Source organism: Odocoileus virginianus, chromosome 3 (genome assembly GCF_023699985.2).
Source record: "Odocoileus virginianus isolate 20LAN1187 ecotype Illinois chromosome 3, Ovbor_1.2, whole genome shotgun sequence".
NCBI lineage: Eukaryota > Metazoa > Chordata > Mammalia > Artiodactyla > Cervidae > Odocoileus > Odocoileus virginianus.
The window spans coordinates 17375126-17392518 of NC_069676.1; the positions used below are offsets into that span (position 1 = coordinate 17375126).

Here is a 17393-nt window from a genome sequence, read left to right on the forward strand (position 1 = left end):
GCACGGCTTCCTCCTCACTGACCACATGCAGCCCAGCTCCCAGAGCAGGCCCATGCCCCCAGCCCCTTTGATCCCTTGGCCCTGCCATACCTTTTTCAACGTGGCCACGACATCCGTATTCTTCTGAAGGATCTGTGAGGTCACCTGCAGGGTCCCTAGTTCCTCCAAGGCATTCAGACACCTTTTCACATCCTGCAGGTGGAAAGTGCAGTCAGCAGCATCAGCATCTAGTTGAGGGGGCTCTTGGGGCCCAAGAGGGTGGGGAGGGACACCCTGGGGCTCCCTCTGTGGGGAAGGGCCAAGTTACAGGGAGCCGGGGACAGTGGGAAGGACCAGGACTCACGTGGCACCACCTGGTGGAGGTGCAGAGAACTACGCCCAAGAGGCCAGGCTGGCCCTCATCTGGGGGGCACCCACCCCGGGTAGCCTGGTTTTGCCTCAGGGTTCTGAGACCTCTCAGGAAGCTCCAGCAGTCAGAGGATGGGGGACCTAGCCGTGATCTCTGTACCCCAAGGAAGGTCTCACCGGATTGTCAACCTTCAGGGCGAACTTGATCTCGCTGTGTAGTTTCTGTAGCTTCTCCTCCACGGAGGGCTCTGCAGGTAGGAGAGCAGGCAGCGTCGGGCCTGAGAGGAGTCCCCGCTGACAGCAGCCACTTGCTCTTCCAGGGCCACCCCTCGTCCCTCCCAAAGATCCCAGGCTGCAGCCAGTGCTGAGCAGCCCCTCACCTTTTTTCTTCTCAACCTTCCGGTCTGGTGGGAACCCTTCTGACCGCTTCCGGGTCCGCTCCACCTTCATGGGCCTGTGGAGAGTCAGTCATGCCCTTAGCGGACCCCTGATCCATGTCCCCACCAAAGACCAGGGGCCTGTGAGGGGACCTGAAGCTGCTGCAGAAGGAAACAGTCAGTAGGCCCTGGAGGCCAGGAGGTGGCGGCTCAGGGCCCACCTGATCCAGCTGAAGGCAGCGCCTAAGGGGACCAAAAAGATAAATCCTTCCTCTAGGAAGCGGATAACAAATTTCTTTTTTTTTTTTTAAACAAGTGAATAAGGGTCAGTGGTTAGTTACATAAACTCCAGTGCATGAGTTACTAGAGGTTCTGATCCGATGCTAGGAAATAGCAGCAGACACATTACTGCAGCTCCAATTCCATGTCCTGCTCGGCGGTCTGGGCCGGGTCAACCTCTGCAGGCTGATCTTGGCGTTGTGGGGTAGGAGCAGCCTCTCTGGCCCCCACCCGTCAGATGCCAGGAGCACCCCACTGTGACAACCACAGGTGTCCCAGATACAGCTTGGTGCCCCAGGGATAGGGTCGCCCAGGGAAAGGCTCCTGCACAACCTGATGGGAGTCCTGAGAACCAGATACTTCAACTACTTCAGTCTCCAAGACTGACTTTGGACCCCGGGGCCCTCCCCTGAGTTGTGGGGACCCCTGGAGGCCATGGGGGGGGGGCAGCATGGGACCAGACCTGGCTCGCGGCTTCTCCTCAGAACGTCCCCTCTTCTCCTTCTGGCTGGGTCTCCTCGCAGGCTCTGTGCTCTGTGGCTGCAGCTTCTTAGCTGATTTCTTCACCTGCGGCAACCAGGGAATGAAGGGGCTGGAGCAGCAAGCAAAGGGGACTCTCCAGACTCCAAGCTGTCCCCTTAGAGACACAACTCAACACACCCTGCCAGTACCTCCACCTGGACAGGAGCTGCTAGACCAGGTGGGATGGACCTCACGTCCAGCCCATCCCTTTGCAGCAGCTTCTCAGCCCTGAAAGGACTACCCAGCAGTGGGGGGGACCCCACTGCATTCTTCTGGCTGAGCAGGACACTTCCTGTGCCAAGGCACTTGCCCCCCCCCCCCCACTTTGTGACAAAAAGAAGAGTGGTACAGAGAGGACAGGGCATTGTTCCCCTCCCTGATCCCTACAGAGTGGGCTCCTAGGCTCACACCAAAAGGCAATGGGCCCAGGAGCTCTGATTCCTGGGCTCAGGCTGGCCTGTGAGAGCCATGAAGCGGGGAGCTGACAGTCACAAGAGGCCTCATTGCTCCCTCCCTCACCCACAAGCCATCCCCCAACTCGGCAGCCAGAGGGCATCCATGAGCACCCACCCCATCTCTGCTCACAGTCTTCCAGGGCTCCCACATAAACCACCAAGTCCTCCAGAGGGCTACCTGGCCCTGCATGAGCTGTCCCATCCCCTGGCTTCTCTCCCTTGCTCACTCTACTCCAGACACAGGGGTCTCCTCACTGTCCCTCCAACACACCAGGTACAGTCCTGCCCCACAGCCTTTGCATGTACTCTGCCTCAGCCTGAAAATCCCTCCCCAAGTATCTTCCCAGATCTCAGTTCACTCACCTCTTTACTTAATGTCAGCTGCCCACCCGCAGCCCATGAGGTCCATCCTATTTGAGATGGAAGCCTTGGCGCCCCAGTGTCACCCTGCCCGCCCCTCAAGGCACTGGTGGTACACTCTCCCTCCGGTGTCAGCTCATCAGCAGGGGCTTCTTGCATTTCCGGGCCGCCTTTGCTGCCCCGTCTCTGGTCCTGGCGCTCAGGACATACACAAACATACCTCTCTGTCCAGCTCAGCCTCGGGCTCCGAGTCGGAGGAGGACTGTGGGCCCCGACCCCGGCCCTTGCGGCCGCGCTTCTTGACTGGCTCGTCGTCGTCCTTGAGCTCCTCGCCGCTGCTGCCCGCGCTGCCCCCAGGCGCCGTCTCCCCGCGCTCACGCTCGCGCCGACGCTCCTTCTCCTCCTTCTCCTGCTCTCTCAGCCGCCGCAGCTCCTCCTCCTGCTCCCGGCGCCGCCGGGCCTCCAGCTCACGTCGCCGCTCCTCGTCCCGGCGCTTCCACTCGCTGATGCGGTCCACCTCGTCGCTGTCGCTGAGGGCGCAGGCCAGTCAGCACACCGTCATTGGGCCTCGAGCCACACGTGCCCGCCGCCTGCGCCCCTCCCAAGGCCCTGCACCCACCTGTCACTGCTGGAGCTGGTGGGCGGCCGCTCAGACTTAGGTTTCCGCCCACGTGGCTTGGGCGGCGGTTTCTCGGCTGCAGAAGAAAAGAGGGGTAAGCTCGCCCGCATCATGGGGAGTGGGGGGCATCTCTTGGAGAGCCGCCCCCAACCCCACCAGACCAGGCCCAGACCCCGCGCAGCACCCCCAATCAACCTACCTGGCTTCCGGCCTCGCGGAGGCTTCTTGACTGACACTTCCGAGTCCGAAGAGGAAGAGGAGGAGGAGGCGGAGGACGACGATGGCGACCTCACCGGGGGTACCGGCTCAGCCTTGGCTGCGTCCGATTCTGCTTTGGAGTCCGAGTCTGATGCAGAGGGCGCCTTCTGGGGGAGGCCGGGCAGGGTGAGAGTAGCTGGGGGGCCCACCCCTCCCCCAAATGGAGACCTTTCCTTCTGGTCCGGAACCAGGAAGCCCGGCAGCGCGGTTCACCCGGTCAGGGTGTCTGCACCCCTCTGGACCGCCCCCTCCTCTGTGGGTGCAGGAGACACACTGAGACATGCTGACACACACGGGTACGTGCACATACAGCCCACGCTCACACACAGACACACACTTGTACACGTGCAGACAGGACACATGCTTTCACACACATGTATGCAAATTCTATTATACATGTAAAACACAATCCAACATACACACACGCACACATTATATCATGTCCACACTCATACACACACTGGTACATGTGCACACCTGGACACCGTGCTTGTATACACATGCTTGTACACACACAGGTCCTTGCACATGTGAGAACCCAAACTGCTACATACACACTCATGCACACACCATACCCATATAAACATATTCAGGTACACACACCACATTCATACACACACACACTCTCTCTCCTCTCTCTCCCGGGGTCCCTAATAGCACCCTGGCCCCTTTTCGACCCTAGCATCTCGTTTCTGAAACAGGCTTCTAAGTCCCTTTCCAGGGAGCAGGGTAGCCTCCTTCGGGGAGGTGCTCTGTGCACACTGTACTTGGAAGCCACAGAGTGAAGCCAGGAGTGAAGGTGAGGCAGATATCAGTGGGCTCTGGGGTCTCCCTGGGGCTATGGCCTCCCCTCCTCCAAGAACAGACCACCCCTAACAGAGGGCCGTGGCTGCTGACCATGGAGAGATGCACAAGGAACTTTCCCAGGGCACCATGTGGGAAGGAAACAAAACCAGACCTCTGTACCTTTTTCTTCCGTCCCGGAAGGGGGCCCCGCCGTGGGGCCCGGACAACAGGTTTCTTCTCAGGGGTGAAGTCCTGGGTGGAAAGGAGGGAGCCGGACATGGGGCCCACAGGTAGCAGGCCCACACGCGGCCCCGCCAGAGCATCCCTCCCCTGTGCTCTCACTCTGGCCAGCTGCTCACCTGGTCACTGGTCTTCTCTGACTCGGAGGAGCTTTCCGAGTTCTCTTCCTCAGATGGAGACATGCTGGCTTGATCCAGTTCGCTGGAGGCCTTTCGAGTTCGTTTTGAGACCGACATCTAAAAGAGGAGCAGCCCAAATGGATCAGCAACTGAGAAAGGCCTTGTGCTTGATGGAGCACCCATAGCCTAGGAAGCTTTGGGAGAGGAAGGAACCCCTTTGAGAATCTGATAAAAACCAGGTATACTGAACCTAGACATGATGCTCAGTGAGAGAAGCCAGTCACAGAGGACAAATACGACCCGATTCCACTCATGAAAAATTCCTAAAGGACTCAAACACATAGAGACCTGGCAAAAAGACAGACTATCCCCCCTCCCTGCCCCTGCCAACCATGGGGAAAGGAACACCAAAAATGAGCTAGGGTGCTGGGTAACAATGAAAGAGGTTGTCTAAGTATTTCCCTAGTATGGGGGAAAAGGTAGTGCAGTAATGACATTCATTTGATGCAAAGATGAAAGCAAAAAATAAAACCTGAATACATGTTAACCTACAAATACTGATTTCTCTCTAAGGGGTAGGATGGGAGGAGGACATTTGACATATTTCTGGTTAAGTCCTCCAACAACTGTAAACACAAACAACTAAGACTTTTAAAAAAACAGTGCAAAGTGGAGAAGCCAAAGGCCCAATACTGTTAACAATATGTTGGTCAGAATTCATCCATATCAGAGATTACTTCTCAACCATTGAAAATTGAACCTTCAAGTAATAGTTAAGGACAAGGAAATGCTTGTCTATTAGGTGGAAAACCCGCAAGACACACACTGTGTGCATGATTGCCAGTCTGTGCTTCACACACACACACACACACACACACACTTGATCACACTCGAGAGCTCACAGAAACACAGCAGAAGGCTTCCAGTCCTTTGGCACAAAAAGCCCCTCAGAGAATTTGGGCGTTTTTCACTCACTGCTTTATGCTTTTCATACCTTTTAATTTATCTACAATGATCATGGCTTATTGTTATAACTGGAACCAAATATTATTTTTAAAAATCATAAAAAAGGGCCTTACACTTCCACTGCAGGGGGCATGGGTTAGATCCCTGGTTGCAGAACTAAGATCCCACATGCTGTGTGGCAAAGGCAGTAAATAAATAAAAGAATGCCTCACTCCATCAAAAGAATTTGCTGCTAGATCCTAGTCCTTTCACTCTGCACCCGAATATTCAGAAGAAGTCACAGGCAGAGGAAGGGGTGGGGAGGAAGCAGGAAAGAGAATACATCCAGAAGAATTTAAAACTCACATCCATGCAAAAACTTGTACATGAATGAACGTTCACAACTGTGTTATCTGTGATGGTCCCCCAGTGGAAACATCCCAAATGGCCAGAAACAGATGATGGATAAACAAATGTGGTCCCTCCACATCCGGGAGCATCTCTCAGCCACGCAAAGGAGAGAAGCCCTGACACTCGTTACCATGGATGGACTCTTAGAACACGATGCTCAGTAAGAGAAGCAGACACAGGACACACAGGGTGTGATTCCACTGATGGAAACGTCCAGAACAGGCCAATCCACAGACAGACAAAGTGGGGTTGCGGTTACTAGGGACTGTGGGTAGAGATATGTGGGGACTGCCAAAGGGGATGAGGTTTCTTTTGGGAGTGATGCAAAGTTCTGGAACTGACAGAGATGACGCTGGCACAACTTTGTGAATGTACTAAAAACCACAAGAAGGAAAGGCCAGGGAGGGAGAGTAGGCAGCCAGATGGGGCCTCTGAGGAAGAGGAAGGGCCCCAGCCCCCACAGGGCAGGCGTGCCCGCCCTGTCCCTACCTTCAAGGCCACAGCCTTCCGCTTGAGGCCGCTGTTGTCGCTGCTCTTGTCAGAGTCAGAGTCGCTCTCCATCCTGTCACTGGTGGCTGCGGCGGTCACAGCTGTGACGGCCATGACCCCCCGGTCCTCGTCATCCTCACTGCCACCTGCCCGGTCCGCTTCAGCGGCCTCGCTGTCGGAGGAGCTCACCGGCTGGGGGGTGGGGGACAGAGACAGGAGGTCACTACAGAGCTTGTCGCATGGACCGCACCCACCGGCTGGGTCTCGAGTGTCAGGGTCCAGTCTGCTTGCTCTCCAAACAGGGGAACTGAGGCCCAGAGAGCTCTGAGGGCTGAGGCAGAGGGCGAGATGGACCCGAGAGTGCTGGGCACTGCGGGATCTGAGGGCAAACCCTGGGCCAGTGACTTACGCCTCTGGGCCTCAGTTCCTGCATCTGAGCCGTGGGGACAAGAGTGCTTTGGTCTCACAGGGCTGTGGTAGGGTGAGACAGAGTGGCGTACTTAGGACCATGCCCAGACTGGTAGGAGGTCCATGGAGGTTTGACTTTTGTAAAAAGTATTATTATTCCAAGTACTGATGAGGAGGAAGCCAACCTAGGACAGGACCTCTGAGCATGAACTTCAAGGCACTTCTATTTCTGTTTTACCCCAAACATCAGCTCAGGCAGTGACAGCCACGGAAACAGCAAACAGAGAGACAGCACTGCCCCCGTGCTCACTGAATGCTGGGCTTGTCTGTGAGCAGAGGCCAGGTGCCAGGCACTGGGCCAGGTGTATGGTACCACCCAGAGGAGAACAGGGTGTGGGCCCTGCCCCCAGGGAGCTTACAATCTGGTGGGAGACCAGCCATGGCCATTTCAAGAGACCCTTTCAACACTGCTGGTGGGAATGTAAACTGATGTAGCCCACTATGGGAAACAGTATGGAGAATCTTCAAAAAAACTAAAAATAGAGTTGCCATATGATCTAGCAATCCCACTCCTGGGCTTCTATCAAGAGGAAATTATAATTAGAAAATATACATATGCCCCAATGTTCACTGCAGCACTATTTACAATAATAGCCAAGACATGGAAAACAACCTGTCCATTGATGGATGAATGAGTAACGATGTGGCATATATATACAAAGAAATACTACTTAGCCATAAAGAAGAATGAAATAATGCTATTTGCAGCAACATGGATAAACCTAGAGATGATCATACTAAGTGAAGCAAGTCAGGAAGAAAAAGACAAATACTATATGATATTGCTTATATGTGAAATTTACAAAATGGTGCAAAGGAACTTATTTATAGAAGAGAAATATAATCACAGATGTTAAAAATGAACTTATGATAACCATGGGGAAAGGGGAAGAGGAGGGATAAATTGGAAGATTGTGACTGACATATACACACTACTATATATAAAAGAGGCAACTAATGAAGACCTACTGCATAGCACAGGGAACTCTACACAACACTCTATAATGACTTACACGGAAAAAGAATCTAAAGGAATAGATACATGCATATGTATAACTGATTCACTTTTCTGTTTGCCTGAAACTAACACAACATTGTGAGTCAAATATACTCCAATAAAAACTTTTTTAAAATAATAAAATATGACAGAAACGAACATACCTATGAAACAGAAACAGACTCACAGACATAGAGTACAGGCTTGTGTTTCTCCAGGGGTGGGGAGATGAGGAGGATTGGGAGGTTGGGACTAACAGATGCAAACTACTATACACAGAATGGATTAATAACAAGGTCCTACTGGACTTCCCTGGCGATCCAGTGGTTAGGACTCCATGCTTTCCCTGCAGGGGTCATAGGTTCAATCTTCAGTCAGGGATCTAAGATCCCACATGCCTCAAATAACAAACAAAACAGCATACCAACAACAATAAGGTCCTACTGTATAGCACAGACATGAATGAAGCTCTCCTTAGGAACCAAAGAGGTGGGTGTGGCTGGGGTGAAGGGAAGAGAAGTGGCAGGAGAAGGCACTTCCCTGGTGCTCCAGTGGCTAAGACTCCGAGCTCCCAATGCAGGGGGCCCAGGCTCGATCCCTGGTCAGGGAACTGGACCCCATATACAACAACTAAAGATCCCACGTGCCAAAATGCAGATTGAAGATCCCATGTGCAGCAACTAAGTAAGACCCAATGCAGCCAAATAAATAAATATTATAAAAAAAGAACACTGGAGGAAAAAACTAAAAAAGCCACATTTCCTTGGTGTGATTACAGTCAGGGGTCACGCTAGTTGAGAAAAAAGCAAGGAGAAGTGAAAGAGTATGAGGGTGTTTGTGTGTGGCGGGGACTCCAGGGTGATGGGAAACACCACAGAAGCTAGGAATTGGGAGCCAGAGCAGTGAGGGTGTGCAGCCGGGTGGCCAGAGGAAGGTAGATAGCCCAGGTCAGGGCTAAACAGAGGCTGGTCAGTCTCTGGGCCTGCCTGCCTTGCCAGGACCCCACCCGTCCTGCACTGGCCAGAAAAGCATTTCAGCCTAGGAGACATGAGGCCTGGCTTTGAGTCCCCGTGCAGCACAAACCAGCTAGTGGGACAGGTCCCTTCACCTCCTCTTCCGCCAGATCACAAAGAGGTATCAATAGGAATCCTGAGTCAGCGGTTCTCAGCCAGCGGTGATTCTGCCCCCCGGGGGGCATCCAGCAATGTCTAAAGACATTTGGATTATTAAGATGGTGGCGGTGGGGGGGTCCTGGCATCAAGTGGGTGGGACCAGAGATGCTGCTCCATAGCCCACAGTGCCCAGGACGCCCCACAGAGTGACCGGCCGCAAAAGTGGAAAAGCCCTTGGTCCAGGTCTCAGGCCTCACATTCTAGCTAGGTTCCTTTGGGCAACCCAGTGAATGCTCCGGGCTTCAGTGTGCTCAGCTGTAAATGGGGAAGAGGCTGCCAACCTCCCACCCTCACAGCCCATCTCAGCTGGGACACAGCTAGAACCACTCTGAGACCCCATTTCCTACTTCCTGGCTTGGCGGGGGGATGTGGGAACAGGTCTAGCCGCACGCTCCTGGTGGGAGCACACCGAGTAAAGGTTGTCGAAAAGAATGAAGCTGTTCTCTGCACGACAAGGGGGACCAGTTGTGGGGAATAAAGCCAAGTGGAGCTTTAGGGTTTCCAAAAAGCCAGCTATGCAGGGTGCTATGTGAACACAGAATTTTGGAAGGAAACACAAGGAACTGGAGGCTGGGGCTACCTTAAGAAGAAAGGGAGACAGACCGACCGCCCTTTTGTACTTTTCAGTCTTGTACAGGAGTCTGTACTCCCACCTAAAATGTAAAAATAAACTAAAAACGTATAGGATGAAAAGACAGACTGCTGGGGCACCCTCAAAAAGCAGCACTTCCAGAAGACTGCTGTGGATGGGCCCCAAGAGAAGTGCCAATGAGGGAGATGAAATGCCTCGAGGTATCCAGGCCTCAGCCCTAAACCACCACACCTAAACCTCTCAGGGTGGGGCCCTGGGATCTGCATTTTGAAACCAGTGTTCGCTTTGGAAGCACTGACAGGTCTGAGAACCAGAGAGCAGTAATATATTACAGCAACTTCTCAACTTGGGGAGTCTATGCGGGGATGACTGAATATCAGGGCCACACTGTTTCAAATTTCAGTTCCTCGAGGGCAGGCATCTATCTATTCTGTACTTCACAGGCTGAGGGTGTGTAATAAATACTAAACGGTGCAATGATTCACCAGGAGGCAAGAAGTTTAAGACAAGACTAACTAGAACTTGGATTGGGGCCAGAAAAGGATCTCATCAACTACCTTAAAGGATGTCTGATCCCTTTACCCATGTTGGGAACGTGCAAAGCCCAGAGAAAGGCTGGCACCAACACAAGAGGAGCATCCATCTCCCAGACTCTTTGCAGGAGGTACAAGTAAGACAGCACACACATGCAGGAAGGGTGAGCCTGCCAAAGCTTCAGCAGAGGAGAAATCCGCAGAATGGACTCCTGAGTTCTGGGCAGTGCGCTCCCAGAAGACAAGAGATGCGTCGGTTTCACCTGGGATTCCTGATTCCCAGCCTAGTCTGTGGCCCTCACACCCCAGGGGTCTGTCTATACAGGAGGGTGGGCCAGGTCGGTGGGTGGACAGAGCCACAGGAGAGGTGTATGAAGACCATCTCAAGACCCTGAGCTCTCAAGCAGGACCAAATGCTGCAGAGCTACACAGCCCTTCATTCACACAAACCAGATAGATCCTCTGCCCCACTTCCCTGCCCACAGACCACACCGGATGTCCATTTCTTCCCTAACAGCTGAGCTCTGAGCCCTGCAGTCAATTTGCTTAGTCTCTTGGCCAACCTGGAGCCCACACCTCCTGAGGCCAGGCCACCCCGCCACCCCCTCTGCATCTCACCCCCAAACACCAGAGGCACCCATCCCCCACTTCACCCTCAGCTTCCAGTGACTTTTTTTTAAAAAACAAATTTAACTTTAGCTTCTCTAAATTCCCTTTTCCCCCTGAATGTTCAGAAGGTAATTTGGCACGTAGATGTTGTCTCTGTGACTGTTAGGGTTTCTTTCCCACCTCAGCAAGAGTTCTCATTACACCCTTTTCCCATGTCTGAAAACCTGGCAGTAAGGGGGGAAGGAAAGGGTGTTATTCAAAGAAAAATATTTTTTTCCTTAGAAAACAAAAGGTTTCTTAGCTCTCACAACACTGCTATACATTCAGGTTAATTCTAGAGCTGTGGGTCTGGGGGGAAGCGGGGCGGGACCCTGCACCCCTCCACCTGACTCAGGGGACAGCTGGCAATGCATGCAGATATGTTTACTTGGCATAACTGGGTAAAGGAGAAGCTACCAGCATCAAGGGGGTAAGGGGCTGTGGGGCTGTGGATGCTTCCTCCTCCCCCACGGTACCCAGGACAGCCCCCTACAGAAAGCGACTGGGCCCCCAAACATCAGTGGTGCCCAGTGGAAGGAGCCCTGGCCCAGCGGCCGCTCTTTTTTCATGGGACAAGCTAAGACCACCTCCGGTCCCCGGTGCGTGAGTGCCCACTGCCCTCGCCGGCACGGACTCACCAGAGGCGTGCTAAGACCACCTCTCTTCCCCTGTGCCCGCCCCCGCCCCCGCCCCGACTCACCAGAGGTGCGCTAAGACCACCTCCGGTTCCCGGTGCACGCGCGTGCCCACCACCTCCCCAGCCAAGGACTTACCAGAGGCGCGCTGTAGCTGGCGTGGGGGTTGTTCTGGATCTCCCACAGGCCCTCATTGAAGCCTTTCCTCTTGTTGGGCTTCCCGTACTTGTCTTTACACTTGTCGTAGGGGAACAGGTCCTTGGGTCCCAGGAAGGCTCTGGAGAAAGGAAACGCAGGGCCGGGCCCTATGAGCCAGGCCACCCTGGAGACACCAGGTGGCAAGAAGCCGCCCCCAGCGGGGGACACTTACGTTTCGTGTGTACCAAAGAAGAAGATGGGGTACTTGTTGGGCGGGGGCTTCACGGCACCATCAGCGATGTCATCGATCTGTAGGAAGAGACCAGTGAGGGGCCGGCTAGGGTGTGGGGAGCAGCTTCACCCAGTGACCCAGGAAACCCATAAGAAATCGGCTGTTACTTGGAGGGAAGCATGCTGGAGGGAGGGGGCCCTTTCAGGGAGGAAGACTCATCACCTTCTAATTAGGCCTCAGCCTTCTTCTGAGCAGCGCTTCCGCCCCCCACCCCCCTTCCCCAAGGTAGGTGTTTCACCTGGGCAAAGCCAATAGTCTAAGGAGCCAAGGGGTGAGGCCAAGCCCAGCTTCTGTGAACTCCCAGGATCCTGCCACGGGACCCCCCTCCCGCAGAGAGGCGATCGGTGATCCGGCTCCCAGAGGCTGCAGCTGGCAGCTCCAAGGAGGCAGAGGGTGGGGGGTGGGCTGCAGGAGACAGGCCCCGAGCATCCAGGAAGTCCCACCCTCTCCCTGCAGGCCCATGGGCTCCAGCAGTTGTCAGTCATCTCCCCACAGGAGGCTAGCAGCCCCTTCCCTTCCAATCAGGTGCTTGGAAGCTCTCTGGGCTTCGAGAGCCAGCTTCGGGGGGGAGAGGGGGGTGGCGGTGGCGGGCGGAGGAGAGGGAGAAGCTGGTACTCTGGGAGGAAGGGAAGTTTCATCACTGGTGCCCCCAAGAAAGTAAGCCCGAGCAAATCAGGTTAGAATGGGTTCTCTGGTCCCCATTAATTCCTTCCTGTCCTCTTCACAGCCTGGGGGCAGTTGGAACCTTCCCTGTCCTCTACCCCAAATATCCTTCCTCAGTTCTCTGGGCCACTCTTCAAAGTCCTTGGGGCCCAGATGTCCATCGCAAGCATCACCAAACTACATCACCCTGAAGACCAGCTGGCCAGGCCTTCCAGGCCTGCTTCTGCTCTGACCTCACCCAGGACCTGCCTCTGAGCCTGAAGCCCAGACATCCCGGCAGCATCACCACCAGCTTTGGACCACTCTCAGCGCTGCCTGGTTAGTGGTCCTTGAGCCTACTCTTGGTATCTCATGGTGGCCTCTCTGCAACCAAACACCCAGCCCTGGGCAATGCCCTTTTGCTTACTTCCACCCAGAGGCAGGCAGGGTTTGGCAGGGAGCAAGGCTGGAATCTCCAGGCATCCCAGAGTACCTCCCAGGCCACTCCTGAACTCCTGTTCCTGACGAAACTTAACTTCATCCTTCACCTGTCTCCCCCTCCAAACTCCTTCAGTCCCTACCGTGCATATTCCACCAACCCCAGTCCTGGGGTGACTTTGACTCAGGGATGACAACAACCTCTTGGGCCCCTCCTCCACACCCGCCTGCCCCACAAACAGTGCCTGAAACTTCACTCTGGAAATCTGGGACTCCTGCTTAAGATTCCATCAGACCTGGACCCTTCGAATCATCTCTGGATCCCAGCTTCCTTCAAAGGGGATCCTCAGAGTCCTCTCGGCCTAACCCCCTCCTCTAGCACTGTCTTTCCAGCCTGTGTACCAGTGGCTGGTCTCTGATTCAGGCCTCTCTCCATCCCAAGCCCTCCTCCCCACGCCCTACCCGCCACTCCATGCCCCAACCAGACTCCTTCACCAGAGTCTGGCAGGGGTGTCCTCCCAGGGCACAAGTGCCGAGGGTCCCCCAAACAAGTCTTACTCCAATCTCTGGTCTCTGATGCCTCATATTTTCAAACCAAGTTCTCCCACAGCTCCAGCAACCTTGAAAACACAGCCCCCAGCCCTAGTTCCAAGCACCAGCCCTCCTGAGCACGTCTCAACCTTGACCTTCAACTCTTCTCCCTTACTGGAACCCTTATCCCTAGACCCCTTCACACGTTTCTCCAGGACCCCCCTCAGAACTTGGCTTCTTGTTGTCCCCTCAAAGATATCCTTCTCCCTGGGCCACCTCCTTGCCTTAGTTTGGGCCCTCTCCTCAAATCCCAAATTCCTCAGCTCCCTTCACCACCTTCAAACTTGAACCCCGGTCCGTCAAGCCCCAGGTCCCTCAACAACCATGTCCCTAGGCTCTGGGACCCCAACAGCGAGTACCCCAGGCTCAGGGCACCCCACATCCCCGGAGCTAGGGTTCCTCAGACCCAAGTTCCCCCCACAGCCCAAGCGGGAGAATTCTTCAAGAACAGGACGCTCACACCTCCGAGTTTAGGTTCGCCCACAACCACTGCGCGAGAGTCCTACAGGCTGGGGACCCCCGCACATCGAGGCAAACGGGTACCCCAGGCCCAGGTTCCCCCAAAGTCTGAGCGCGCGGGTTCCTCAGGCCCAAAGCCCCCCAGACTTCCAGTGTGCAAGTCTTTCAGGCCGTGTCCCCTACTGCCCCACCCCCCACCCCCACTCTCGGTCGCCTGGCCCATATCCCTCGCGGCCTCACCCGGGCCGGCCAGTGCGGGTAGCCCTTCATCTTGGCGAACACCAAGTCCCCGGGCTTGAAGGCGTGCGGCATGTTGGCGGCGGGAGGCCCAGGCCGCGAAAAGCGGCGGCGGCAGCGGCAGCGGCTGCGGCGGAGGCGGCGGCAGCGGGAGGCAAAGCCGGGGGCGGGAGGAGGGCGTCGAGGGGGCGGGGGCGGTGGCCGGGGTAGCGGGTCAGAGCGTGTTTATTGGCCTGCGCCCCGCAGGAAGTCCCGCCTTCCAGTCGTCACGGGCGGGCGACGACGTCGCTCAGAACCACGTGCGGGGATAGAGGCACAAGGAGACCAATGAGAATAGGGGTTGGAGCAGAGCAAGTTAACGGGATTGGATAACGGGTAAATCCAAGGGGGCGTGACCAAGAGGCCTAATGGGTGGGGAAGGAGGTTATGGGAGGTGAAAGAGGAAAGGTGGGTGGAGGGAAACAGAGGCGCTCAAAGAGTGAAGAGGCGGGCAGCCATGGTAGAGGGGCGGGCCATAGACCGCCATGGGAGGCAGGGCCTTAAGTAGGAAGCATGCCATTGGATAGTACAGGAAAGAAGGCCCAATCACTGTAGGGGGCGCGTCATTGATAGCCTCCCGCGCCTCTGAGGAGGGGCAGAATATAGAGTTAAACGCCATTGGGTACCACAGGAAAAGCGGCTCAAGGTAGAGAGCGCGCATTGGCTATCACAGGAGGAAGGGCTTAAGCGGTGGCCTGCCATTGGATATTGTAAGAGACAAGGTTCAACTCAAAATAGGGATGTGCCGTTGCCTGCTGGGAGGGCGGGGCTTAGGTGTAGGGGCGGGCCATGTAGAGATTTGAGGATAACCAGACAAAAAGTGCACAAAACGTTATTTCTTCACTCGCGACAAGTTTGTTGAGCACCATGATGCAGAGCCACAAAACACCCAAAATACATGTTAATTCAGTCGAGAAAATTGTATTGAGCACTGCCTGGGCGAGTTACCTAACCTCCGTTGTCTCAGTCTCCCCACCTGTAAAACTCATAATGGTACCCATCTTATAGGGGAGTAAAGTTTAAACGGACATCACCACCCCTATACTCTGCCAGACAGTAGCAAATACTGGAAGCGCTGAGGTGCTGTCCCCCTCGCTCTTGAAGTACTCGAGTTTTAGCATGTAAAAGAAATATCAATTTCTTTATAATTCGGACCCAGGGAAGGGACTAGGGGTAAGATATGGCGCTCAAGAAAGAGCTAAATAGGACTTCCCTGGTGGTACAGTGGGTAAGAGTCCGCCTAACAATGCAGGAGACACTTGGTTAGATCCCTGGTCCTCAAGGAAGAATAGCGCCCCCTCCCCCCGCCATAAAACCCTAGCGCAGCAACCAAGACCCAGTGCAACCATAAATAAATTAATTTTAAAAAAGAAGAAAGAGATGAATAATCAAGGTCCTAATGTACAGCATAGGGAACTATATTCAATAACCTGTGATAAACCATAATGGAAAAGATACGTGTAAATGAATCATTTTGCTGTAGAGCAGGAATTAACACAACTTTGTAAAACAACTATATTCCAATTAAAAAAAAAAAAAAGAGCTGAGTAATGGCGGAGAATTCGTCTATCCTGGGGGAACAGAAGGATTTGCGGTAGAAGATAGTCGTTTGGCCAGAGAGATAAAAGATGACTAGACATAGGTCCATATAGTAAGGTGGGAGCTAGAAGGGATATTTGAGGTAGAAGGGACAGCAAAAGGGTCCATTGAGGACCTGTCTTGTGCCTTGTGAATATCAATGACACGCTTGAGTTTTATTTTAACTTTTTGGGAAAAAATATTAGAGGGATTTGAGCACAGGGTATGAAGATAATATTTTAATCTCAAGAAACATCCTTGTGCACATGAAATATATCTCAAAAGGGCAGGTTTTTTTTTTACAAAGTTTAATATGAAAACTTAAAATGAACTAAGTTTAATATGAACCAGCAATTCCAATTTTATGTATCTTCCCAAAAGAAATGAAAACAAACACCATGCCAAAATTTACACAACTATAGTCATAACAGCATTATTCACAAAAACAAAAAAGGGGAAATAATGCACATGTCTGTCAACAGGTAAACAGAGAATCAAATGAGCCCTTTTCTGATGAATTTTACTGCTGACCCTCCAGCAAGAAAATGAAACCTGGGACTGATATACTCTACAACAGGGATTAACCTCAAAAATATACTCAGTGGAAAAAAAAATAGACATCAGGTCACATACTCTATGATTCCTATGTCATATGATAATGTCCAAAAAAGGCAAAATTTTCAAGACAGAAAGTAGATCAGTATTTGCCTCAAGCTGAGGGTGGGAATACAGAGTGAATGTAAAGGAGTATGAAGTTTCTTTCTAGGGTGATGGAAATGTTTTAAGACTAGATTCTGCTAGTGATCCTTGTTGTTTACTTATTGTCATGTCTGACTATTTTTCCAACCCATGGACTGTAGGGTGCCAGTCTCATCTGTCCATGGGATTTTCCAGGCAAGAATACTGGAATGGGTTGCCATTTCCTTCTCCAATGGTCCAAGAGCTCTGTAAATATAAAATATACAATAAAATTCATTGAACTATACACTTTAAAAAGGGTGAACTCTAGGGAATTCTCTGGTGGTCCAGTGGTTAGTACTCAGCACTTCCACTGCAAAGGGATGGGTTCAATATCTGGTTGGGGAACTGAGATCCTGCATGCAGCACAGTACAGCCAGGAAAATGAAGAAAGAAAAAAGGTGAATTTTAGGGTGTGTAAATGATATATTAATAAAGACATTTTAAAAGAAAAAGTTCTTTAGGATGCTATATGAAGAAAGGCTGTAGGTAAAATTGACAGATAAAATTCAGGAAGCCTGGGGCTCCCTTCCCTAGTGGTCCAGTGGATAAGAATCCACCTGCCAATGCAGAGGACATGGGTTCCATCACTAGCCCAAGAAGATCCCAAATGTCAAGGAGCAACAAAGCTCATGCACCGCAACTATTGAGCCACCTCTGTAAGAGCCCATGCTTGGCAACAAGAGAAGCCATCACAGTGAGAAACCCACAGACCTCAATGAAGACTCAGCACAGCCAAAAATAAGTAAATAAATCTCTCTTCAAAAAAATTCAGGATGCCTAGTCAAATATGAATTGTAGACATACAACAAATACTTTTTTAGTATAAGTATGTTCCGTGCAATATTCGTGACATCAGCTATACTAAAAAGGTATTTACTGGGTTGGCCAAAAAGTTCATTTGAGTTTTCTGTAAAATGTTACGAAAAACCCCAACAAACATTTTGGCCAACCCACTGTTGGGAAAGATTGAGGGCAGAAAGAGAAA

The 17393-nt window shown here is 52.8% G+C and overlaps 1 protein-coding gene across 2 annotated transcripts in view; it reads right to left on the reverse strand.

The window, feature by feature from the left end:
- Nucleotides 1-14232, reverse strand: part of HDGFL2 (HDGF like 2) — a 16049-nt gene extending 1817 nt beyond the window's left edge. The window contains exons 1-13 of one of the 2 annotated variants that reach the window (XM_070464942.1): nt 14054-14232; nt 11624-11700; nt 11392-11530; nt 6209-6400; nt 4364-4480; nt 4185-4256; nt 3160-3322; nt 2961-3036; nt 2562-2871; nt 1468-1571; nt 729-802; nt 526-596; nt 91-192 (exon numbers count right to left, since the gene is read on the reverse strand). In XM_070464942.1, the coding sequence (XP_070321043.1) occupies nt 91-192; nt 526-596; nt 729-802; nt 1468-1571; nt 2562-2871; nt 2961-3036; nt 3160-3322; nt 4185-4256; nt 4364-4480; nt 6209-6400; nt 11392-11530; nt 11624-11700; nt 14054-14125 (1569 nt within the window). In that variant the 5' untranslated portion in view covers nt 14126-14232. Of the gene's footprint in view, nt 1-90; nt 193-525; nt 597-728; nt 803-1467; nt 1572-2561; nt 2872-2960; nt 3037-3159; nt 3326-4184; nt 4257-4363; nt 4481-6208; nt 6401-11391; nt 11531-11623; nt 11701-14053 lie in introns of both variants that reach the window. The other variant, XM_020895293.2, reaches the window with a different exon arrangement.
- Nucleotides 14233-17393: the final 3161 nt, after the last annotated feature.